Source organism: Ranitomeya imitator, chromosome 3, assembly GCF_032444005.1.
Source record: "Ranitomeya imitator isolate aRanImi1 chromosome 3, aRanImi1.pri, whole genome shotgun sequence".
Classification (NCBI taxonomy): Eukaryota; Metazoa; Chordata; class Amphibia; order Anura; family Dendrobatidae; genus Ranitomeya; species Ranitomeya imitator.
Genome location: NC_091284.1, coordinates 424,123,456 through 424,151,059, shown reverse-complemented (window position 1 = coordinate 424,151,059; position 27,604 = coordinate 424,123,456). Strand labels below are relative to the sequence as shown.

General features: G+C 41.1%; 1 protein-coding gene across 5 annotated transcripts in view; it reads left to right on the top strand.

Moving 5' to 3' along the window:
• The window catches only part of BCAS3 (BCAS3 microtubule associated cell migration factor), a 1,718,074-nt gene that overhangs the window by 227,996 nt on the left and 1,462,474 nt on the right, over positions 1-27,604 (top strand). For all 5 annotated transcript variants that reach the window (XM_069757219.1, XM_069757222.1, XM_069757218.1 and 2 more), the window contains 2 exons: positions 14,078-14,185; positions 26,358-26,434. In XM_069757219.1, coding sequence (XP_069613320.1) covers positions 14,078-14,185; positions 26,358-26,434 — 185 coding nt within the window. The remainder of the gene's footprint in view (positions 1-14,077; positions 14,186-26,357; positions 26,435-27,604) is intronic.

Sequence of the window (27,604 nt, the reverse complement as noted above, 5' to 3'; positions counted from 1 at the left end):
AGCAGCAGTAACTCTCAGAACAGAGTGAGAATGAGCAAGACGCTGGGACTCCACTGCGGCTGGACAAGAATGGGAGACCGCAGCGGAGGTGGCCCGAGATTCCCCCTGTGCAGAAGCGGGAACTCGACACCTACCATATCAGAATATGCTTTTGATGTATTATTAAAGTGACTTAGCCGCTGCTAAATAGGACTATGGGAATATAGCATGGTGATGCCACCACCATGTTTCACTGTTGGAATTGTATTGTGCAGGTGATGAACAGTGCCTGGTTTTCTCCACACATAGCGCTTAGAATTATCAGCAAAAAGGTCTATCTTCGTGTCATTAGACCAGAGAATCTTATTTCTCACAGTCTGGGAGTCCTTCATATGTTTTTTAGCAAACTCTATTCAGGCTTTCATATGCCTTGCATTGAGGAGAGGCTTCCATCGGGCCACTCTGTCGTAAAGTCCCAACTGGTGGAGGGCTGAAGTGATAGTTGACTTTGTGGAACTTTCTCCCATCCCATCTCCCTACAGCATCTCGAGCTCAGCCACAGTGATCTTGGGGTTCTTCTTTACCTCTCTCACCAAGGCTCTTTTCCGACGATTGCTCAGTTTGGCTGGATGGCCAGATGTAGGAAGACTTCTGGTGGTCCCAAACTTCTTCCATTTAAGGATTATGGAGGCCACTGTGCTCTTAGGAACCTTGAGTACTGCAGAAATTCTGTTGTAACCTTGTCCAGATCTGTGCCTTGCCACAATTGTCTCTGTGTTCCTTGGCCAGTTCCTTTGACCTCATGATTCCCATTTGGTCTGACATGCACTATGAGCTGTGAGGTCTTATATAGACAGGTGTGCGCCTTTCCAAATCAAGTCCTATCAGTGCAATTAAACACAGCTGGACTCCAATGAAGGAGTCGAACCATCTCAAGGAGGATCACAAGGAAATAGGCAGCATATGACTTAAATATGAGTGTCTGAGCAAAGGGTTTGAATACTTATGACCATGTGATATTCCATTTTTTCTTTTTTATTAACTTTGCAAAAAATTGTACCTTTCTGTTTTTTTTTTCAGCCAAGATGGGGTGCAGAGTGTACATTAATGTGAAAAAATTGAACTTTTTAAATTTACCAAATGGCTGCAATGAAACAAAGCGTGAACAATTTAAAGGGGTATGAATACTTTCAGTACCCACTGTAGGTCACAAATTTAATGGACCGGGCAACCCCTTTAAAATAGTGATCATTCAATGCAAACTGCAGTCAGATTGGACTAAGTATATTGCACTTGGTAGACTTTATGCTAAATCTTATTCTGAGTATCATTTTTAATGATGTTTTCAATTCTTATTATTGAAGTTAGGCGATGTTTGTTCCAACATTGTTATTTTGCTGCATACCTTTTGGGAAAAAAATCATGACAAATCTGTCAACACGTCCCATTCATTTCTATGGGACTCAAACTGATGGCAAATTACAGCATTCTTCATCTGTGTTGCCTTTTTTTTTTTTTTTAGCTATCCATCTTTTTGTTTTCAGCATTCATAATGATTTTTGTCTAGCATTGCTGTTGATGCATAACAGATTGAAATAGTAATGGAAACTGAAGAATAGTCATGTCAGATTTTCATTAATCAGTTCCAGAGCAAAAAGTGTAAAAAAAAAAAGTAGGATCGTCCACTACGTAGACAATTATTTGTAAGTTGGATCTTTAGTAAAAATGATTCTTTCGACAAATGTGCCAGTCTGAATTAGCAGATCAATGGTGTAGCTTAAAAAAATGCTGTAAAAATATAGGCCCTAATTTCTAAAGGTGATTTCTGGCATAAAACTCCCGTCTTAATGAATCGGGCCCGTAGTGCTTATGCAAAGTGGTTAGTGATCTGCTGTGATTGGCTGACCATGTGACACATGCAAATTTTCAGCTGATAGTCCAAAAATCTTGGCATGACTAGTAATTTTTAGTAAATCAAAAAATAAACCTTTGCACTCAACTTATAATGCTCAGATGCTAGTTTATTGTAGTACTAGAAACGTTTCGGTCCGCTACAAATGGGACCTTCATCAGTAACTACAAAAGTGAAACCAATATATACATAAATACAGTGCAGTGAAAATAAAATCAAACCAAAATAAAGTATATACATAGATCTACCAATATATAATGATGATACTGAGCCAAAATCACATATGGGTCACTTAGAGAAAATTACTAAATATGTACAAGACATAGTACATGCAGGCAGAGAGATATAATATATAGCTGGCGACAGTGTGCACCTAGAGAAGGACAAACACGAAGAACGGAAAAGCTGCTACATACCGTACTAGTGGAAATAGTTGGGAGCAAGCAATATTTCAAATAGTTTCCGGGGCACAATGCAGGCAGTGCCTGTGCGGGGAAAAGAGGGGGGGGTGGTTTGCATGTGGTGTGTGTCATGTCTATAGAGCCCACAAACCGTGCCCACACCGACAAGGGGATGTACCATACCTGAATGGATAACAGGGAAGCGCGCCAACTAGGCTAAGTGGAGAAAATGCACTTATAAGCTCCAGAAAGATATATAATGGGTCTACTGGGACAAGTACAAATAGAAGCTATAGTTACCTGCGGGATAGGAGTGAAGTGCTCACGGGTCAGACGCGGAATCCCCGCTTGTCTATTGAGTAACCCGCAGGAGCGCGTACTAATAGCCGGGAGGCGGGACCAAAGCGGGGCTTACACCTATAGGAAAGCGCACATCAAGGGCGGAAGTGACGCCGTGGGCAGGAAGTGTAGTGCGTCTCCAGGGTAACGCGGCGTGCAGCGTCAGGAGGCGATCCCCAGAAGCAGTGAAGGGAAAGGAGTCCCCATGTAAGATCCCCCCTCCGGGAACAGAGATGGCATATATGGTACCGGGAACAGTGTGGACCGTACTAAGTCACAAGGCGTTTTTTATACAGATAGCGGCACAGGGGAGACGGACCCCTGTGCAGTGCCCCTAGATATAGGAGGTAAAGCAGAAGGTACAAACAGTACTCAAATAACAGTAGATGGTGAGGTACACAAAACTGCCGTGGAGGACGCAGTGTAGCACTAGTATAGAGGGTGACGTCCGGAAAAACAAAGTCCACGTGGGTCTGTGACAGCATTCACAAAACGGTCCATACCACGGTCTCAGTTTCATCGAGTCTCCAGGATTGTATCGGACCCCCAGCTTCGGTCCAATAGACTGCATGAAATGTCCACCAAGTTCTCGCAACGAGGCTATCCAACCTCTATCTTGCTGGCAGCACAGGCACCCTCCCAACCAAATCCTCATAAATCATCTAAAAGAATACCTTTTGTACACTCTTATCACCCCTATGCATATGTTTTGCATAAGTCTATCCGTAAACACTGGCACCTTCTATCTAGTGCCCACCCGGAGGTCACTGAATTTCGTGAACCCTTTCTTCCTTGCTTCAGGCGGGCCCCTAATCTTAGGGACACACTGGTCAAGGCAGATATTGGCACAAATAAATCAGTCTCGCGCCAACGCTTTTTACAGAACCCACGCACGGGAACATTCCCCTGCCTTCATTGCTCACAGTGCAATAACGTACAAAAGGGTTCGGTATTCCATCACCCTCAGTCAGGTAAGACTTTCCCTATTACGGACTTCTTTACTTGTGACACGTCATGGGCCATTTATCTAATTAAATGCCCCTGCGGCTTACTTTATGTAGGCGAAACTACTCAAGCCATCCGTAACAGAATCTCCAAACACAAATCCACCATACGTTGTCAGAACCTGTTGCTGCCCATCCCGTCTCACTTTATAGACAAAGGTCACAGTATCTCACAACTTAAGTTTCAGGTCATTGAGCAGATCCCCCAACTAAGACGAGGAGGCAACAGAATACTTCATCTGAAACGGAGAGAGGCCTTTTGGATACATACATTAGACACACTACATCCTAAAGGCCTTAATAGAGATTATGACCTATTAGCTTTCATTTAGCTCTAAGCCCCATTTAGATATTTTTGGACTTGGCTCGGGCTCTCTCTCTCTCCCATTTCACCTTTGACTCAGACTTACTGGTTCTTAGTTACGCAGGAGCCACCTCATCCGTATATCGTGGGGTGGGCGGGGTGAGCCATGTCCCTACGCAGTGGGCACGGCATTAATTCTTCCACATGACTGTGTATTTATTGGTATAATGTCGTGTCATTGTTAGTGTTTATTTTAGTGCTAACGTTCATATTACTCTCTTCCGTACAGGCAGTCATGCTATAGTATACTTTATTTTGTGTACATGGTTCTCTGGTCCTAACTCTTCTTTCTTCTTATTATAGAACCGTCTATACTGAAGTTTGTTTCTATCATCACCACTGCTGTCACAGACCCACGTGGACTTTGTTTTTCCGGACGTCACCCTCTATACTAGTGCTACACTGCGTCCTCCACGGCAGTTTTGTGTACCTCACCATCTACTGTTATTTGAGTACTGTTTGTACCTTCTGCTTTACCTCCTATATCTAGGGGCACTGCACAGGGGTCCGTCTCCCCTGTGCCGCTATCTGTATAAAAAACGCCTTGTGACTTAGTACGGTCCACACTGTTCCCGGTACCATATATGCCATCTCTGTTCCCGGAGGGGGGATCTTACATGGGGACTCCTTTCCCTTCACTGCTTCTGGGGATCGCCTCCTGACGCTGCACGCCGCGTTACCCTGGAGACGCACTACACTTCCTGCCCACGGCGTCACTTCCGCCCTTGATGTGCGCTTTCCTATAGGTGTAAGCCCCGCTTTGGTCCCGCCTCCCGGCTATTAGTACGCGCTCCTGCGGGTTACTCAATAGACAAGCGGGGATTCCGCGTCTGACCCGTGAGCACTTCACTCCTATCCCGCAGGTAACTATAGCTTCTATTTGTACTTGTCCCAGTAGACCCATTATATATCTTTCTGGAGCTTATAAGTGCATTTTCTCCACTTAGCCTAGTTGGCGCGCTTCCCTGTTATCCATTCAGGTATGGTACATCCCCTTGTCGGTGTGGGCACGGTTTGTGGGCTCTATAGACATGACACACACCACATGCAAACCACCCCCCCCTCTTTTCCCCGCACAGGCACTGCCTGCATTGTGCCCCGGAAACTATTTGAAATATTGCTTGCTCCCAACTATTTCCACTAGTACGGTATGTAGCAGCTTTTCCGTTCTTCGTGTTTGTCCTTCTCTAGGTGCACACTGTCGCCAGCTATATATTATATCTCTCTGCCTGCATGTACTATGTCTTGTACATATTTAGTAATTTTCTCTAAGTGACCCATATGTGATTTTGGCTCAGTATCATCATTATATATTGGTAGATCTATGTATATACTTTATTTTGGTTTGATTTTATTTTCACTGCACTGTATTTATGTATATATTGGTTTCACTTTTGTAGTTACTGATGAAGGTCCCATTTGTAGCGGACCGAAACGTTTCTAGTACTACAATAAACTAGCATCTGAGCATTATAAGTTGAGTGCAAAGGTTTATTTTTTGATTTACGTTAAGGTGTGGGAACCTACCTTGCTGCACCACCTAGTATTAGTGCACGCGTTTTTCCTTAGTAATTTTTAGTAGTCAGCTCTTAGGGTCCCATTCATCAAAGCTTTCACACCATAATTCTGGATTAAAAGCTTTGAAAGGTCACAAAATGTAGGTGCAGCTTGAAGTTGCGCCTACATTTTTAGAGTTCTGGTGTCTTTACACTAGTTTCTCCAAGCCCAAGCTGAGGTGGGGTGGGGGCTCGGTAGGGGTGGGACGCCACAGCATATCTATTTCATGATGAGCTATGGTGTTCCCAACCCTAGAAATCTCACTCTAGTACCTGACTGCAGTGAGATCTTTGGCGTAGCATACCTCTTCATGAATCGGGATCGTCTAACTCTAGCACGCCCCCTCATAAAGACCGGGGTGATTAACCGGGTCGTTAGTCATTGGCCCTTTTAAAGCGATGATGTACTGAAATTCTTCTCCATTTTAGGTTACTTAGGTTAGGTATTGTAGAAGGACGTAGATCTGGGGATTTATGATGATGGAATATAGGCTGAACTGGATGGACAAATGTCTTTTTTCGGCCTTACTAACTATGTTACTATGTTATGTTACTATATTACTTTAATCTTGTGTGCATGGATACCTTTACTTCATGGATTTGTAGAGTGCACATTTCCATTTTTTTTATATGCTGATAACTTACTCATATTTGTGAATAGGTTCCTCCTGAGATTGAGCAAAATGTCTGGTATTTCTATACAGTTCTAGGTTTTTATTATTTTGAGGATGTTTAGCTCTGTACATTATAGAGATATTGGGGAGACTATTTCCAGTTAGGTGCCAGTAATTTCATGGGAAAGTTGTCTAGTGAGTTCATTTCCATGTTAATGTAAACCATTTTGTGAATAAAATTAGGACAGAAAAAAGTAATATTGTTTGACATTCTGTCTGCTTTATGTGGATATCAGTGAAAATGAGAAAAAGTTGCATAAATTGGTAAGTGCTGTGTCTTCCCATTAAGAATGTTAGTGGTATTTCCTAATTCCCAGACAAGATGGCTCTGCACCATGTTCTGAAATGATTACACGTTATACCAGGTTTCTCCCCCTTGTGAGTGGCTACAGGGGACCCTTGTCTTCTGTGTGTCAGTATTTGGCAACCCACAGCTGCTTTGTGTACAGGACGCCTGTTGTCAATCGGCGTTTCAGAACATTATCTTCCAAATTTAATGTTTGCATGATTATCTGTTTTATGGCAAATTACCACTACAGTAAAATGTGTTCAGGATGTGGTGTATGCTCATTATTATCATCATCATATTCCTTCTGGAGCCATGGAAATGGGAAAGTTAACAAGTTTTACATGGAATGAGTCTACTGTAGCTTTGATTCTACAACATAAAAATGCTGCTTGCGTTCATTGACTTGTACAGTTTGCTTTTGTGGTATATAACTACTGATTAGGTTGTATATAGTATATTCACTAGTTATGAGTCAGCTTTATTATTCTAAGTGGATTGTGAATTGTGTAACATTAAAGGAGTTGTAGTTAAATGTTGTGCAACTTTCTAATGTACTTAATGTCTGGAAGGTGCCCCGATTTTCAGGCACAATAGATCCTCCCCTCCTCTGGTTTGCATCCCACCTAGGACTTGTCACTAGTGATGAGCGAATATACTCATTACTCGAGATTTCTCGAGCATGCCCAGGGTCCTCCGAGTATTTTTTAGTGCTCAGAGATTTAATTTTCCTTGCAGCAGCTGAATGATTTACATCTGTCAGCCAGCTTGATTACATGTGGGGATTCCCTAGCAACCAGGCAACCCCCACATGTTCTTATGCTGGGTAACAGATGTAAATCATTCAGCTGCGGCAAGAAAAACTAAATCTTCGACCACTAAAAAATACTCGGAGGACCCCGGGCATGCTCGAGAAATCTCGAGTAATGAGTATATTCGCTCATCACTACTCGTCACATTACCAAGAGTTGTGTGCAATGTAGCTAAGCTGGACCACTTATTTGTCATAGTTAATGGGGCCAGTTTATCAATATTGTTTTATTTTTAGACTAGTCTTAAAATGCGCCAGATTTACCATACTGATAAATAAATCTGTCTAATTTTAAGACTGTCTAGTTTACACCACTTTTTAGTTGGCTAACTTTGTGCCAGATATGTGCACCACAATTTTGCTGCATTTTTTACTGCATTGTCTTTCAGTGCTGTGGAGTCTGAGTCGGTGTCCATTTTGGTGGAGTCGGCGTCAGTATAAAATGGACCGATTCCAGCTCCTAAAATATATAATAAATTGGGTACAGTAGTTCAATGCAGTATGTGCTGAATATTTTTTCATAAGAATTTCGGAAAGTTATGAAATGTCCTATAGATGTCTGTTCTGTTCCTGATGTAAGGATCTACTCTTTTGTTTGAGATGAATCTGTGCTTCATTTCATGTACATGCTCAGTAGTCGAGCTCCTACTCCAATGCTGTGGAGTCTGGAGTCTAAGTTGGAGGGGAAATTGAGGAGTCTGAGTCGGAGGTTTGGCTTATCGACTCCACAGCCCTGGCATTGACGTTAGGCCACGGCAATTTTCCCATCAGGTCTTGCCTCTTACAGCGAGGCCATGTCCACTTGTTAGCCAAGGCACATAGACTGTCTAAAACACCTAATAGATACAGTGCAGGTTGTGTAAGACAGTTTTTTCTTTATTCGTGCAAACTGTGCCAGAATTCTGTACCTCTTAGGCTAGGTTCAGATTGCATTAGTGCAATCCGTTTAGCGCCTAGTGCTAGCGGATTGCGCTACCGCAATGTGTTGTAAAGGGGTCGCGTTAAACGTCCCCGCTCTCGCAGATCTCCGAGATCTCTCGCAGATCTGCGAGAGTGGGGAACGGATCGCGGGCGCGCCTCGGACGCTGCAAGCAGCGTCCGCGGCGCGCCACAAAACACCGGCACATCGCTAGCGCGTGCCAAAAATGGCACGTGCTAGTGATGCGCGTCCCCATTGCTGTTAATGGGTGCGCTAACGGACGCGTTGCACGGCGTTAATTTCACCATGCAACGCTGTCCGTTAGCGCGGTCCCATTAATGCAATGGGAACCTAGCCTTAGCTTGTTCAGTCTCGCCAATGTGTAGACCGAGAAAGAGGCTGGTTTATTTATTAAATTGTGACAGTCAGCCATCCCCTGTCGCACATATTTGGTCAGGAAATGCTGACATGTTTCAGACATCAGAAGACTTGTTTGTAGTTCGACTCATAGGTAAAGATCTTGACACCTTTCAGACATGAATAATAACTTACTCATTTAAAGGCTATGGACACCTTTTACTCCTTGTGAGGGGTTGTCTCACTCAGCTGCTTTCAGAGGTAGACACAGGAACGCTTCTTGGGCAAATCACCTGCTGGTTTATTATAGAACAGCATAAACCATGGCAGGGTTTAACAAAATAAACATGGCGTTTCTGGCATAATGGCAAAGCAGATAAAGTATAGCAAAGTCTATATCTTCTGCTCCTCCTGGAGCCACCATCTGAAGACCTTCCTCTCCAAACACACAACACAGAAAAAAAAGCAGTGGCTCCACATTTAACTTCTTAGCCACACCCTTGCAGTGGAGATATGGTGAGTAAGCGTCCCGCTCATCTTTCACCTACTCACAGAAACCCAAACTCTTGTAATGGCTGGTAAACCCATTCAGCACCCATCATGCTGGAGAGAAACTTATGGGTTTTACATCACAGAAGAAAGCAATCTTCGCTACCCATATCTCCCCTCACATACAGCACCAGTGACCCTGTCACCTGCTTAATGACCAGTGATGTACATTTTCAAAAGGTGTATAAAACTGTCTCAAGAGCTGAGCCTGCTCTATACAAGGTTGACTCTAGCTGTATTACTGCCTCTAACAGGAGCAATCATGGTAAACTCTAATCTTAACCATTTACATGCCACTGACAATCACTGACAGCGACATTTGAATGGCCTGCTTGTCTACTCCAACAACGGACCTCCTAATGCAATTCTATTTTACGCATTCAAAATTTTGAAAGAAAAAAATAAAAAAAAAGTTTATTGTATAGTAGTGACTGTAAAAGACCGATTTATCAAAATGTAAAATTTCTTAAACGGTATATTAAAAGGAATCTGTCAGTAGGATCACCCTGCTAAGCCATCTGTATGGACATGTAGGTAATAGGAAGCTGAATAAATTGATATCTTGATATATGTGATCTGATTCCTTATTCCTGAAAAATTCATGTTTTCTTATTTGTAAATGAGCTGTTCAGAGCTATGGGCCAGACACTGATGTCCCTGAGTCTCCCCCTCCAGAGCTTATTACAAATATGAGAGGACATTACCAGTGTGATAAGTAATGGCTGCTCTCTGCTCTGTTGGTCTCACTGCAGAGCTGTGTTTGATTACAACTAAGGCTTCTTTCACACTTCCGTCTTCCAAATCTGCACAGGATCCGTCAAGACGTTGAAATGACGGATCCTGTGCAGAATGTGGAAAACGTGTGCACTGGGCCCGTCTTTCTGACGGACCCATCGAGGCTATGTGCACCTATTGTGTATGTGCTTTCGCACCGGTTTTCCGCTGTGAAAACGCATACACAACACAAACCAGGTTCAAAAAATAAAAAATCGCAGTATTCTCAGCTACCGGCGTTCCCGCGCAGTGATGCTCCCGGCAGCTAGCGTTCCCAGTACTACATTGCGAAATCTCATGAGATTTCGCGATGTATTACTATGAACGCTAGCTGCCGGGAGCATCGCTGCGTGGGACGTCGGTAGGTGAGAATATTGCGATTTTTTATTTTTTAAATTATTTTTCACATTCTATCTTGTTACTATTGAGGCGGCATAGGCAGCATCAATAGTAAAAAGAGAAAGAGCGCGAGCGAGAGAGAATTTCTCTAACGGGAAATTCTTCCACGCATGCTCAGTTTGAAAAGGCGGGACCCGTCGCTGGATTCCTGCTTTTCACAGGCAGCGACGCATCCTGTGCCCATAGGAATCTATTGTAGCCAGTGACGGGCAGCGCAGGAGGCGTCGCTGACCGATTTTCCAAAGTGCAGAAAAAACGTTCCTCTGAACGTTTTCTCTGCCCGACAGACCGTTTTTTTTATGCAGGATCCAGTGAAAGACTGATGAAACGGATGGCCATCCATCACAATCCGTCGCTAATACAAGTCCATGGGAAAATGCAGGATCCTGCATTCTCAAAAATCGACGGATTGTGAAAGCGGCCTGACACATCTACAGGTTTCTCTCAGCTTCCATCTCCCGGGCAGACAGTGTTGCAATATTGTTGTAATACAGCAGAGCTGTGAGAGAGTTGCAGCTACTAACATGTTGGTAAGGAGACAAAGTTCAGTTCTACTGTTCTGTGTTAGTTACATGTCTCACACTAATAACACCCCCTGTCATTTGTAATGATCTCTGGAGGCAGATTCTCAAGCAGATCAGTATTCGTAGCCTGGAACAGCTCATTTACACATAAGAAAAACTAAAATTTCTCTAGAGTAAGACATTGGATTGCAGATATCAAAGTACAATTTGATTCAGCTTCCTATGACTTACATTCCCATATAGATGGCTTAACAGGGCTGATCCTAATTACTGATTCCATTTACATGTCAAAAAGAAAAAAATGAAATACCAGAATTGCCATTAGCAGAACGTCCTCTAGAAAATATAATGAAGAACAATCAAAATGTACCTCAAAGTACTATTGATTAAGTGTCATGCTGTGACTGCATGGTATAAGAAAAATGGGCCCTGCGCTATCCCTAGGGCTGGGGCCCTAGCTATTCCTTCTCCTAACTGTACCTCTGAAGGTGAGAGGGGTTTGGGTCATCAGCCTTACTATTCTCCTGTTATACCCTAAGCCAGTGATGGCAAACCTTTGTGAGACCGAGTGCCCAAACTGCAACCCAAAACCCACTTATTTAAGCGCCAACACGGCAATTTAGCCTAAATACTGAGGTTTTAGTTTAGAAAAAAACAACTCATGCAGAGAGCAGGCAGGGGGCAGCAGAGAGCAGCCACAGACAGGAGCACTGGTACCAGACTGCAGATATAAAGGAATATTCTTCCTAGCCTGGTATATGCTCTCCCCATCTTGGTATATGCACCCTCACCCTGGTATATGCACCCTCATCCTCTTATAAGCCCCTCATCATGGTATATGCACCCCAATTCTGGAATATGCTCCCCCATCCTTGTATATCCCCCTTTCTTGTATATGCTCCTCCATCCTTTTATATGCTACTCTATCCTTGTATATGCTCCTCCATCCTTTTATATGCTACTCTATCCTTGTATATGCTCCTCCATCCTTTTATATGCTACTCTATCCTTGTATATGCTCCCCCATCCTTTTATATGCTACCCTATCCTTGTATATGCTCCCCCATTCTTGTATATGCTCCCCCATCCCGGTATATATGCCCTTCTTCCTGATATCATGATATATGTTCCAAATCCTGGTAAATATGTCCCATCCTTGTAAATGTCACTCCATCTTTGTATATGCGCCCCCATTCTGCCTGCTCTGCTGTTCAATGCATAGAAAGAAAAAAAAAACACTAAACATTGCCACTCTTCTTCTATCCTTCCTCTCCCCCGCAGAAACGTCTTCTGAAGCCAGCAGCTGATTTCAGTATCCAAGCGACGGGAAGCGAATGACGTTGCTGCCATGCATTCAAACGCATGTACGCTGACGTCAGCTGCTGGCCTCTGATTGGCCAGCAGCGTGTATTGTAGCGCACGGACCCAACAAGTTCGTACACAGCAATACACTTCAACTGGATGTGTGTCCAAGGACACATAGTCAGCTGAAGTGAGGACTGGCGTCGCTAGACTCCTCACCCGCCGGCCCTGGTCCACTGATGCAGAATGGCGATGGCACTTGCCATAGGTACGCCACCGCTGCCCTAAGCTGTCTCCTCCCCTTCCCCAGGAGGCCTGGGACAGAAATAAACATGTAAGACAAACAGGGATAACAAAGAGCAATTAACATACAAAACACTCACCAAAGGTAGAGATGTGTATAGGGAATAGGTAAATGAGGAAAGCAGACAACAATCTCCAGCAGCAGCAAACGATCTACAAGTCCGCACAATAATTCCAGGGAACCAGGTAGTAAACTGGCGAGGAAGAAAAGGTCTGGTCAGATTTTATAGAGCGAGTACATGACCAGGTCAGGAGCAGCTGTGAGATGGAGCTGCTCGTTCCTAACCAGCATAGAAAGGGTCATTAACCTCTTCCGCACCAAAGGAAACAAAATCCATTTAATTTAGAACACAAAACATACATGCTAAATGGAAGACCTGCGATTCACAATATGTAATGATTTTCTAACCCCAGATCTCCCAGGAGGACGTGACACACTTGTGACATTAAGAATGTTATCTCATTGCTCATCAAATCAGCCTTCACATAGGTTCTTCGATGAAAATAGATATGAGTTTGTTCAGAAAATGGCGACACATTTTTTTTTTATTTACCATGTTTTTGTTTGGTCAGACACAGCCATTATACAGTACCCAGCAGGGGCACATTTTATAAGATTATCTCAGCACAGGGACACTTTATTTAAACATATCCAATTGTGGATATTATTGTTATTCCAAGATCTATTGATTAACATGTACTAGAAGACTTATCTTTTTATAAGCACAAAAGATCATTTCACTTGACTGACAAGCATTTTGCTAATTCGTAGAGTGAACAACATCCTGTTTAGGGCAGTCCCACACGTCCAGATAATTCCGGTACCGGAAAAATCGGTACGGGAATTATCCGTGTCCGTGTGCCCGTGCGTTTCTGTGGCACATCAGTGTGGCACACGTGCCGCAAACGTGTGCCGCCCGTGTGCCCACTGGGTACCACACGCTGTCCCCTGCATCTGGTGCTGAAGCCGCCATTCATATGTTTGGCACACGGAGACACTGTCCGCAAAAAATCAATGACATCTGCACAGATGCATTGATTTCAATGTGTCTACGTGTGTCAGTGGCTCCGTTACGTGAGGAAACTGTCACCTCACATACCGGAGCCACTGACGTGTGAAACCGGCCTTAGACTGTAAGGTTATGAAACAAGAAATCCTAGGAACACTTGTTCACAATAATTTAGCAGTGTAAATTGGCCTTTAATAAAAAACAGATAAAAGTTACAAACAGTGGCGCTAGAGAGTTCAAGTCCTCTTTCTTTCTGAGAGGCAATTCGCATATAAAACGCAACTGTCAGAACTCGGTCACTTACAGATTATTAGTTAATTTCTTTCTGCAAAGTTTTTAATGAAACCCAATTGCAACAATTATATTCAGACCCCAAAAACATGCTTTTTAAGTAAAACAAGAAAGAATTGAACCTGAAGAAGTCCATATCCATTGTGCTACTTTTTTTTTAATTGGACAATCCCTGTAATTAAAATGGCTTATTTATATACATCCATCTGCAACCCAGTGGTTTATTATGTATTTTGTGAAATACATCTCACATTTAAAGAAATGCAACTATTCTACAAATCTGTATATATTTGTTTTCAATATACATTTTGTTTATTTTTTAGCACAAGCCAACCATTTTGCTGTGTGGATTTATACTCTTTGCGGACTGGAGAGATGGTGAAATCAATTCAGTTCAAAACACCAATCTATGATCTGCATTGCAACAAAAGGTAAGATATTAAAGTATAAGTGTCATATAAAACACGTAAGAGGGAAAATAAAAAAAATAGAATATGTCTAAGAATTTCACATTTGATGTGAAAAGCTAGCAGTAAAATTCAGATACTCTATGGCAGTGTTTCCCAAACTGCAGTCATAACAGTACAGCATAGTACTGCATAGGTGAGAGAACCAGTGGCAATTTCTGATGCAATACTAAAACAAATTTGAAACAGCATTAAAGGGGTTGTCCCACAAGCAAAGTACATTTTAATTAATACATCTTAGTATAGTAAGTTCTACAACTGGGTATGTTAAAAAAATGTTTCTATTCTGAGATAGTCTTATAAATGTTCTCCTATTATGTACTGTGTAATGATTGTGTCTGACCGTGCACAGATACTCCAGTTCATGGTAGGCACATACCACAGCTCTTATGATAAGTGAGTATACACCCAAACAGCAGGGGCTCACTTGTGATCTTACCAGAGCTCCCAAGTCACTGACTTGATTTATGATGATCTCAGAGGGCTGTACATATAACAGAAACACTCGTTCCTGTGAATAAAACAGGCAAAGAAATGTCACCTCAGAAAACAGTAGTGAACCCCTACTGTTACATCTGTATACTCACTTATCCTAAACCAGGGCATGTGGTATGTACTGACCACAAGCTGCAGCAACTCTGCATCGTTGGATACAAAAACTAACAATGTATAGCAAGGGCACATTTATAATATTATCTCAGCACAGGAACTTTTTTTTTTTTAACTCATCCAATTGTGGAACTTATTATTATTTGAACACCTATTTATTAAAATGTACTGTGTTCATGGAAGAACCTGTTTCAGAAAGATTCTGAACTGATACATGTTTATTAATGGTGCTATTTAGCATAAAGAATTAGGTAATACAGTGTGGCGTGTCAGTGTAGCAACCTGCAGGGTAGTCTTTAACTGCATAAGTATGTATTTCAGTATATATGTAAAAACAAGCAATCCAGCAGTAAAAAAATGACTCTAACAAGGGTCAGAAATATGCCAAAGTATAGATAAAAAAAAAAAACGGGAGGGCGGTGCAAGAGTGTATTGCGGCAGTGGTAAATGAGTTCCAACCATAAGAAGGGCACAGAAAGTGGGCAGCAGAATCACTAAAGAGAGAGTCAGAAAATATATTGAGTCACACTATTGACTTCTGTCCACGCTGGCCCAGATTCTTTTGCCTGGAGGGCAATGTCTTAATATATTAGTTGTTTGGCTAGAATAATCCCATCTCCTAAATATTGAAATCTAAAAATTGACATGTCAAACTTTGAAACAGTAGTCTTCCAAATTGGTCCGCTCCAAAGTTTTGGACAGTCTGTTCCTTCTAAAAGAAATGTACACATTGGTGAAATGTAAAATTATTAGCGATTGATTGACTCTGTCACATTGACAGAGGTTTCCCAGACTTAAATTGAATTAAGCTGTGGCAGATTTCTCTTTGTATGATTTTCTTGCCCTATTTCTGCTTTTTGTCAAGCAGAAATGTGACTTTGATTTTCTAACATATTGGTCAACAAGAGCAAATATGTTTTCTCATTTATGTCATGTTTCCTCGGTCTGTTTGTACAGAACTGTAAACATGTAACCCAAGAGCATGAAATTTGATAATGAGAGCACAGTGGAGAGAGGAACGTCGTGCTGTCTTTCATCTGGACTTTTTTTGTTTTCCTCAAAACAAAAGATTTCAACATTAAAAATATATTTCCAAAAAGCTGATATATCCTATGTAATGTGTGCATTTGTGTGTAACTCCACAGCACAGTTTTCCCTATTACCCAAGAGTGTGTTTATTAATATATCACTTTACCAGCATAGTAATGAAAGAAAATAATCAAATCAACATATACTCGATACACATGGTTTAAGAAAATATATTCCATCTGAGATTCACTAAGTGAACTTGTTACCTTGGTCTCCACACAGTTTACTTGGACCGCAAATGTACATATAATAGAGAACAAATAAATAAAGCCTGTATATTTTGGGGTATGTGCACTATTTTAATTATTTTGCTTTTGTGACTCCCTATCACTATCATCAAGAACTTGTATTTTGCTTAAAATGGTTGTCTGGATGCACACCAGCCTGCCAGTGACTGTGATGAAGACCGAGAAACTTGGGAGCACTCTTCTCATGAATACCTCATATTCACCTATGTAACATATTCATATTTTTTGGGATATTTTTGTCTAATGGGGAAGCAGACCGTTTCCTATATTATACAACCTATTATAAATAAACAGGAGTAACACAGTCAATGTAAAATATTTAATTTTTATTTATTACATGATTGTGATAAAAATGTAGATAAAAAAAAAGTAAAAAACAGAAAAGGTCCAACAGAGGCAGAGACCACACATGATACCCTTCAAATAGTTGTAATGATTCATCTCGATAGTATAATGTAATATAAATACATGCCTAGTATGGCCCACCTGTTATATAGGCACAATAAAGTAAGTGTTACAAATGAAAGATATAAGGTATACACATAAAAAACATAATGCTGTCCTAGAAATGCAATAATTTTAATGAATAGGAGTTATGTAAAGCCAAAAAATATACCACTATATTAAAGTTGACTTAGTCCTACTGAAATATGTTACTAGTTAATAAATGTACACAAAAAGATAACATACAGAGAGCTCAAGAGCACATACAGGTGCTTCTCACAAAATTAGAATATCATCAAAAAGTTCATTTATTTCAGTTCTTCAATTCAAAAAGGGAAACTCATACCTTCAAACCTTCCCACAAAAAAACAAGCCCTAATATGGCTCATTCGGCAAAAAAAAAAAAAAAATTACAGCTCTCAGAATGATGATGCAAAAACAAATTCGTTTTTTGGAAAATATTGTTTTTAGTCTGTAAAAGCAGCAAAGCATAAATAAATATCAATCATTTATTGCTGTAATCGTACTGATCCAAAGAATAAATCGGTCTGATCAATTTTACCGCACAGTGAACCGCCCAAAAAATAAAAAGTAAAAACAATAAGGCTGCCGTCACCCTAGCAGTATTTGGTCAGTATTTTACATCAGTATTTGTAAGCCAAAACCAGGAGTGGAACAATTAGAGGAAAAGTATAATAGAAACATATGCACCACTTCTGTATTATCACCCACTCCTGGTTTTGGCTTACAAATACTGATGTAAAATACTGACCAAATACTGCTAGTGTGACGGCAACCTAACACAATTGCTGTTTTTTGTTCATTCTACTTCTGAAAAATCTGGTGAACATATTATGTGCCCCGAAATGGTGCCAAAAAAATCTCCAACTCATTATGCAAAAAAATAAGCCCTCATTCAGCTCTGTTTGCCAACAAATATAAAAAAGTTCCAGCTCTCAGAATATGGCGATGAAAAAATCAGAGCTGTGGAGTCAGTAAGCCAAACCTCCAATTCCTCAATTTCCCTGACTCCGACTCCACAGCATAAGGTGCATAAAGTGCAGCACAGATTCAGCTCAACTAAAAGCCTCTATTCTTAGATCAGGAAATTCTGAAAACATTTACAGAACATACTGTATTGAACTTCTGTACCCAATTTATTATATACCCTACTCACAAAAAGTTAGGGATATTTGGCTTTCCGATGAAATTTCAGGATGATCCTAAAATGCCCTCTAACCTTTTTAAGTGAACTTAATGTGACCTTCTCTAAATTTTTGAATGCACATGTCCAACTGTTCAATGTGTCAGTACTTTTTTAAACAACTTGCTGTTTTCGAACAAGGAGCTTAAAGTGAACCTGCCAGCAGTTTTGGCCTTTTTAAGTTAAGTCCATCACTTTTCAGGGCTTATATACAGCATTCTATAATGCTGTACATAAACCACCAACCCGACCTGGAAGAACTGAAAAATAAGTTTTATTATTCTCAACTGCAGGGCGGTCTGATCCGATGGGTGTCGCTGGTCTTGGTCCGGCGCCTCCCATCTTCTTATGATTGCCGCCCTCCTGCTTGCTTCTTGTGGATAATGCTACCCTGCATCATCCACACAGGCTCAGCGCTCCTACGCAGGCTTATTTCTCTGCCCTGTTGAGGGCAGAGCAAGATACTGCAGTGCGCAGGTGCCTGGGGCTCTTTGGCCTATTCCGGCACCTGTGCACTGCAGTACTTTGCTGTGCCCTCAACAGGGAATTACGCCTGCGCAGGAGCACAATGCCGGGGAGCTGTGTGGATAATGCAAGGTCACCTCATCCACAAGAAGCAAGTTGGAGGGCGGCGATCATAAGATGGGAGGCACCGGACCAAGACCAATGACACCCATCGGACCGGACCGCCCCGCATGTGAGAATAATAAAACTTATTTTTCAGTTCTTCCAGGTTAGGTTGGGGGCTTATATGCAGCATTATAGAATGCTGTGTATAAGCCCTAAAAGGTGATGGACGTATCTTATCTCAGCCAAATCGGCTGACAGGTTCACTTTAACCCCTTCATGACCTTGGGATTTTGCGTTTTTCTGTGTTCGTTTTTCGCTCCCCTCCTTCCCAGAGCCATAACTTTTTTATTTTTCCGTCAATTTGGCCATGTGAGGGCTTATTTTTTGCGGGACGAGTTGTACTTTTGAACGACATCATTGGTTTTACCATGTCGTGTACTAGAAAACGGGAAAAAAAATCCAAGTGCGGTGAAATTGCAAAAAAAGTGCAATCCCACACTTGTTTTTTGCTTGGCTTTTTTGCTAGGTTCACTAAATGCTAAAACTGACCTGACATTATGATTCTCCAGGTCAGTACGAGTTCATAGACACCTAAAATGACTAGGTTATTTTTTATCTAAGTAGTGAAAAAAAATTCCAAACTTTGCTAAAAAAAAAAGATTGCGCTATTTTTCGATACTCGTAGCGTCTCCATTTTTCGTGATCTGGGGTCGGGTGAGGGCTTATTTTTTGCGTGCCGAGCTGGCGTTTTTAATGATAGCATTTTGGTGCAGATAACGTTCTTTTGATCGCCTGTTATTGCATTTTAATTCAATGTCACGGCGACCAAAAAAACGTAATTCTGGCGTTTCAAATTTTTTTCTTGCTACGCCGTTTAGCGATCAGGTTAATGCTTTTTTTTATTGATAGATAGGGCGATTCTGAACGCGGCGATACCAAATATCGATTTTTTTAATTGATTTATTTTGAATGGGGCAAAAGGGGGGTGATTTAAACTTTTATTTATTTATTTTTTTTCACATTTTATTTTACTTTTTTTTTTTTACTTTTGCCATGCTTCAATAGCCTCCATGGGAGGCTAGAAGCAGGCACAACGCGATTGCCTCTGCTACATAGCAGCGATCTGATGTTCGCTGCTATGTATCAGAAATGCCGGTGTGCTGTGAGCGCCGACCACAGGGTAGCGCTCACAGCTCCTGGCGATCAGTAACCATAGAGGTCTCAAGGACCTCTATGGTTACTATTCAGAAGCATCGCCGACCTCCGATCAAGTGACGGGGGTCGGTGATGCGATAATTTCCGACTGCCGTGCCTGAAACGGTAGTTAAATGCCGCTGTCTGCGTTTGACAGCGGCATTTAACTAGTTAATAGGCGCGGGCAGATCGCGATTCTGCCCGCGCCTATTACGGGCACATGTCAGCTGTTCAAAACAGCTGACATGTCCCGGCTTTGATGTGAGCTCACCGCCGGAGCCCTGCATCAAAGAGGGGGATCTGACCTCGGACGTACTATCCTGTCCGAGGTCAGAAAGGGGTTAATGGCAGAATTCACAACAGTTGTTTGATCCATGAATCGGCCAATAAATCTCAGTGTTTAGTTAGAATTGCTATTTAAACAGTCCTTCACATCATGCTATTCACATTTTGACATCATGAGAGCCAGGCGACACCTAACAGTTGATCAACAGTTTCTCGCCATTGTGAGGCTTCAAGCACAATGTTCTCAGACAGAAGTAGCTACTGAGCTTAGTGTGTGCATCTCAGAGAGATTGAAAGAGACTGGAATAGTCACAAAAAGGCAAGGAGGTGGATGTCCTATGGCCACATCTCACACTGATGACCCCTTCATTATGAACAATGCCCTTTGGAACTGGTTGATGAATGCCACACAACTCCAGGCACAATTAAAGGAGGTGAAAGGCAGCCAAGTGTCATATCAGAGCATTCAAAATGGTTTACATGCTAGAGGACCTGCAAGGGTACGTGACTACACCACCAGGCACATGCGTCATTGTCTTGAATGGCCCAGGGAATATCTACGCTGGACAATGGACCAGTGCGCCTCAGTGCTGTTTACTGATGAAAATCTATTCATGCTGAGCAGAAATGATGGCCTCCAACGATATTGGAGAAGGAGAGCGCTATTCATCAGCCACTGTTATGTAACAAGATAAACGAAACATGCATGAACACAGGGATCACCATACAATATTAAATGTTTTATTGGTATACAAAAAGCCTAAACACATTAAAAACATTTAAAAACTAACAAACAACCCATGGCCACCTTGGAGCTATGGCTAACCAGACCTCCTGTGTCCAATCAATACAGTAGCGTAAATTGCTAATACATAATAGTAGAGCCTGCTAACCAAATAAGCATGATGCACTGTGATTGGCACCCAGTATAGAGACTGTGTAGAAAATAGATAAGAGTCTTTCCCTAAGGCTGTAATAGCAAACATGTAGACACACATAGAAGCAGTTAAAGTGCCGTGCAGTATAAAATATTGAACTTATTAGTCACTGTAATAATCATGTGGATATAGCCAAAATAATCTTAGATATACAAGAACAATCATGAAAGTCTAATAAAGTACATTGTGTCAAGTTAAAACATTCTAGAACCCCTGGGACATGTTGGAGCATTCCAGAGGGACCACAAAAAGTGACGCGTTAGATTCAAAATATCTGTCCTGGTCAGAAACGCCAGACCTGGCTGCATCGGAAAGGTGTTAAAAATCATGCATTTGACATTGCGAAAGATGATAAGATGATGATTTTTGTATGAAAGTTTTATCTGTATAACATTTATTTCATACTGTATAATATTGTTATCGAAAGTAGGATTTGATAAGCCCATTACACATTTGCTGCATAGGCGACAGGACGCATTTCCATCACTGCAGTGATGTGGAACAACATTATGACTTTGCAGCAAGTAGGAAATGACAAAGGAAATGGAGACAGAGGGGGTTGATTCATCAAGCTCCATATCGTGGGACTTACTACCGGAACAGTCACATTAACTGAACTTGATCGATTACTCCCCAGAGAATAATAAAACCATGAGGACAGCATTTTCTCTCCTTTCCTGAGAGCGTATCACAGATCTAAATTTGTAAACATGATAACTCTATTGTGTTAAACAGGAAACACCTAATGTGAAAATCTATCCTTGTAAATCCATTTTCATGCAATTTTTTCTGATATTGATTCATCTAATTATTAATTTGGCTTATTTCACTCATCTCCAAATTGATCTTACACCAAGTGCTTGACCAGTGTACAATTTCACTCCTTATACCTAACTTTCTGCAGTAAACTATTAAAGGGGTTGACTGGGACTTTAACAATGATGGCCTATCCTTAGGATAGGTCATCAGTATATAATTGGTGGGGGTGACACCTGACATTCCCCACCGATCAGCCGGTGTCAGAGGCGGCTGGCATGACTCAGCACAGTACAGCTCCATCAATGAAATAGTGGCCATGGCTGGGTAATGCACATCCATCCCGGCCTCTGACTACACCGGGTACAGCTGATAGGCAAGGTGCCAGGTGTCACACCTCCACTGATCAGGCATTGATGACCTATCCTAAGGATAAGCCATCAATGTTAATGACCAAGACGTCCCCAAATGTTGGATATGTTCTCGTTACATGTGTTTTTACATACTATTTTTATACCTCGTAACATTATTAATAAGGTTTAAGAAAGACACAGGTACAGCATGTGCAACCTATGGTCCTACAGTGTTGACGCATTACTCTGAATAAATCTCTGAATCAATGACATTTGGAATTGGGAACAATCATAAGACTGGGAGTCTCACTGTTGGAACAACCAGTTGGATAGGAGGGGATCCCAGTGGTCAAACCACAGAGATCAGGAAGTTAATCTTTCTCTATCCTATGGATAGGGGACAGATTTATATCTTGATATAACTTATTTAAATACCCTTCTATTATGGGCTTTTAGAGGTGAAAACTTTTTTAATCATTTACATTGACATTTTATCGGTCCTAGGCTCCTTAAACCATCCCTATGGTTCCACTCCATGCTAATTCTGCATTCCAACTATCCTTTTTTTTGGCTTGGCAATCTCTATATGCTTCAAGCTTTATTATTATTAATTATTACATATTATGCATATGTTACAGAACTAATCCAGCAGGGGTGAGGATTTTCCCAGACTAGTCCTGCCTCCCATATTGTTAATATGCCCCTTTGCGCACGGCTTAAATAGAGTGATCCTGCCATCAGCTCCTTGCAAAAAGTCCGTTCCCCAACTTCATCATTGCAATGCTCATGCCTAGGGAGGCAGAATGGAACGCATGAGTTTTTGCAAGGAGCCGATGGTGACGTTGCTCTTGCAAATTCTGTAAATTGCACACAGAGGAGAGTGCTTATATGATGAGAGGCAAGGTTAGCCTGCTAAGCTAGTCCTGAACATATGCATAGTGTATTGAATGCAGGATAAAGCTTGATTTTGAAAATCTATAGAAATCACCAAGCTACAAGCTCTCATTTGTGAGAATGTAGAAATGGCATGGAGCAGGGACATGGTGATGGTTTAGGGGGTATAGTGAGTTATAAATAATATGGTATCTTCATTCTATGGGTCAGCCTTAATTAGACTCTGGTGGCCATGGTAGCCCATTGGCTTCCTGCATCCTTGTCATTAGCTTAGGGGATGGACTTATCCTCAGTCTCAGCACTTGCATCAAGAGCACCGCTTTATACAATAACCTAAGTGTGTGCAGTGGAAGGTCCAACAATATGATTGTGATGTACCGTATATATTTGTCACTGACCATAGAGATGCACTCACCTTCGATCCATAGGCTCGGGACCACATCATAAAGGGTTAAATAGAAAATATCTTGTATTTTTTTTAAAGAAGCAACCAGCAAAACTTACATTTTTATCTCATGGTGTTTTCGAATTACCCTACTCACAAACAGTTTGGGATTTTTGGCATTCCAGTGAAATTTCAGGATGAACCCAAAATGTACTGTGACTTTTTCAGGTGATCTTAGTGTGACCGTCTCTAAACTTTAGAGTACTCGTATCCAAACGTTCAATGTATCAGTACTTTTTGCACAACTTGCTCTTCTCCAACAAGGAGCTTTTGCGTTTTCGTTTTTGCTCCTCTTCTCCCCAGAGCCATAACTTTTTTATTTTTCCGTCAATATGGTCATGTTAGGGCTTATTTTTTGTGGGACGTGCTGTACTTTTAAACGATACGATTGGTGTTACCATGTCGTGTACTAGAAAACGGGGAAAAAAATTCCAAATGCGCTGAAATTGCAAAAAAAAAAGTGCAATCCCACACTTGTTTTTTGTTTGGCTTTTTTACTAGGTTCACTAAATGCTAAAACTGACCCGCCATTATGATTCTCCGGGTCATTGCAAGTTCATAGCCACCAAACATGTCTAAGTTGTTTTTTATCTAAGTGGTGAAAAAAATTCCCAAATTTTGTTAAAAAAAACAACAAACCATTGCTCCATTTTCCGATGCCTGTAGCGTCTCCACTATTCGTGATCTGGGGTCGGGTGAGGGCTTATTTTTTGCACGCCGAGCTGATGTTTTTAATGATGCCATTTTGGTGCAGATACGATCTTTTAATCGCTCATTATTGCATTTTAATGCAATGTTGCGGCGACAAAAAAAATGTAATTCTGGCTTTTTTACTTTTTTTTTTCTCACTACGCCATTTAGCAGTCAGCTTAATCTTTTTTTTATAGATAGATCGGGCGATTCTAAAAGTGGCAATACCAAATATGTGTATGTTTGATTTTTTTTTTTATTGTTTTTTTAGTTTGAATGGGGCGAAAGGGGGGTGATTTGAAGCTGCCACAACCCACAATCGGCTCTGCTAAGTACAGGCGATGATCAGATCGCCTGTATGTAGTAGAATTACTCACTTGCTCACTGGGTGGGAGGGAGTCCGACATCTGCGTAAATATACGCCTGATGTCGGAAAGGGGTTAAAATCTGACCAGTGTGGAATGCTTCAACGTATCCCACTGATTCTCAGATTGTTTTCCAGTGACATATTGTACTTCATGTGAGGCCCGGAGTCGCACTAGACCGTAATATGGACGAGTGCTATGCGATAAAAAATGTTAATCTATGGGGCAGCTCCTATCATCCGTTGTTTTCTCGGTTTTATTATATGTGCGAGGGAAATCTCAGCATGCCGCGATTTTCACTGTATATCGGTCGAGAAACGCCAATGAAAGTCTATGGGTGAGAGAAAAACTCGCACTCCACACGGACCATCATAAATACGCACCGGTGTCCTATAGAAAAGCCGGAAATTCAGTGCGGTGTAATGTAAAATCCCACTGACAGGTTAAAATATAATAGATAAAATAAATGTCTACACTTAGTATAGGTAGATATATATATATGCGTTTATTTAATACAGATCTAGCTAGCAGAAAAGCCGGTAATTCAATTACCGGCTTTTGCTAAATCCTTACCGAACCCGACAGGGTATGAGACATGGTTTACATACAGTAAACCATTTCATATCCGTTAGATTTGTATATATTCCTCACTAATAATGTTAGAAGTGTTTGTGTGTAAAACTTGGGAGCTCTAGGTGTTAAATGGATAATTCACGGAAAAACTGGCGTGGGCTCCCGCACAATTTTCTCCGCCAGAGAGGGAAAGCCAATGACTGAGGGCAGATATTAATAGCCTAGAGAGGGACCATGGTTATTGCTCTTCCCGGCTAAAAACATCTGCCCCCAGCCACCCCAGAAAAGGCACATCTGGAAGATGCGCTTATTCTGGCACTTAGCCTCTCTCTTCCCACTGTCCTTTGGCATTGGCATATGGGGTAATAACGGGTTAATGTCACCTTGTTATTGTAAGGTGACATTAAGCCTGGTTAATAATGTAGAGGTGTCAATAAGACACCTATCTATTATTAATCCAATAGAAAGGGTTAAAAACACACACACATTAATATAACAGCAAATTCAGAGCAACGGATAAACAAGGGACCCAGGCAAGAAGATATCCATTTTACTGTGCAAACTATCTTGTTATTTTCTCACATGCACTTGTTCACTGATAGTTGGTTTTAGTGTGTGCTGATCTATTTAGGGGCCACTGGTCCTCCACCTTATATTGCATTGTTGATTGGTTATTTGGCACTGTGCACTTTTTGAGGCTATAGATTTATTTAGTCCTCACTTTCCCATATTTGGAATTTATTCCCTTTCTATTATATGTATATATATATATATATATATTTTACCCTTCCCCCTCCTCCGCCCCCCTGCCCCACCCCCTGCTTTTAACACAGTATATGGATTTTTTATGACTTATATTGTATCTATTTTACCTTTAGGGGTTTTTAAATTCTTTGCATATATATATATATATATATATATATATATATATATATATATATATATATATATATATATATATATACACGGTATATGTTTTCAAGAATATTTGAGCCCATGGACACATTATATGTCCATTTTGCAAACCGGCGAGAAAATCTCTCCATATGTATGTCATATGGATACCATACGGATGACACATGGATATTTTTTGGAGAAAAAAATCGCAGTGTCGCACTGCACATGGATCACTGTTCATGAAACATTTGTGCGATTCTCGATTTTTTTTTATATATGTTGTGTGTGACGCCAGCCTTAGTGGTAACATTTGTTTTATATGACTTGTGTTTAGTTGTGAAAATATCAGAAATTTGGCGCAAATTTAGCAATTTTCAAACTTTTAACTTTTAATTCTTATCCCCTTAAATCAGAGAGATAGGTCACACAAAATAGTTAATCAATAACATTTCGCACGTCTACTTTACATCAGCCTGCCATGTTAATTCAGGGTACTATCACAACTTTACTTCAGCCTTTTATGCTTGCAGATCAAATATTATTTGTTGTGCTATTTTTGATATTTCTGACTTTGTCTTACAGGGTGCTTGTGGTAGTGCTGCAAGAAAAAATTGCTGCTTTTGATAGCTGCACATTCACTAAGAAGTTTTTTGTGACAAGTAAGTATGGAGAGTCTTTTATTTATGATCCTTTCAAATAAGTTTTCTGTGTGATATGTAAATGTGATCTGGAAATAAGAGTACAAGCTGCTCATATTTAGCAATGCTATATCATCTTCTACCAGCAGAGGTCAGTGTTTGTCTGCTGTTTAACCAACATTGATTGCAGGCGTTGAACTTGATTTCCTCAAGTTCGATGTTCCCAGGAATATCCAAATAAGGCTACAATAAATGATGACTAGACGCTTACAAATCCAGATATATACACTGTTAAAAGGTTCAGATTTCAGGAGCCAAAACTACATGCGAAGGAGGATTATTAGTTTACCTACGTCTCGCCCATAATGGAAAGGATGTATACTTTGCCTAATCTTTAAAAAACATTTTTGGGTTTTTGGCAAAAATTGTGAGTGGAATATCAGCTATGGGAAACGTGGCTTACACTAGATTTGAAGCTTAAAAATACAATTATTGCATTTTAAATTATAGCTAATGTAAGGTGACATTTTATTTGCAAAGGTGACAGAGTAAAGCTGTAGAAATCCTTGCTATATATAGTTTTTGCTATTTTATTGTGCAAATTGCCTCTTCTGAGAAAAAGAGGACTTAAACTCTATAGCGCCACCTGTTGGAAGTAGCGATCCTACAAGTCACAATCAACCCTTTAACGAGTCGTGCAATATGACTTAAGATAAAAGCCAAATCAGTATCTCAATTCGCAGACACGGTGTTTCGGGCTGTTGGCCCTCGTCAGTGCGAAGCATGAGAACTAATTTGGCTAGGTGAGAGGCTCTGGACTGGGGTCTGATTTTATTGGGCAATCTTATACCTTGAACATGGATAAAGCCATGTATTCAGTGCACCAATGCCCCGTGCCCCTCACCAATTCCACAATTCCCTTTTATAGGGAACCTGTCAGTCTGGAAATGCCATTTACCTGCAGATCTAGTGGTAATCTGCAGGTAAATAAGCAGAAAAATCATACACATCTTACTGGATGTGGGGCTTCAGGTAGGAAATGTGCTCCTGTCCACCTTGAAGCCGCCCACTTTTTGTCTAGGAGCGTTCACGGAGCGGTTCTAGCCTCCGCTTGATAAAATCTGAATGGCGGCTGTAATAACCTCCCAACACCGTGACTGACAGCCTGCTCTGCGCACACATGCTACAAAG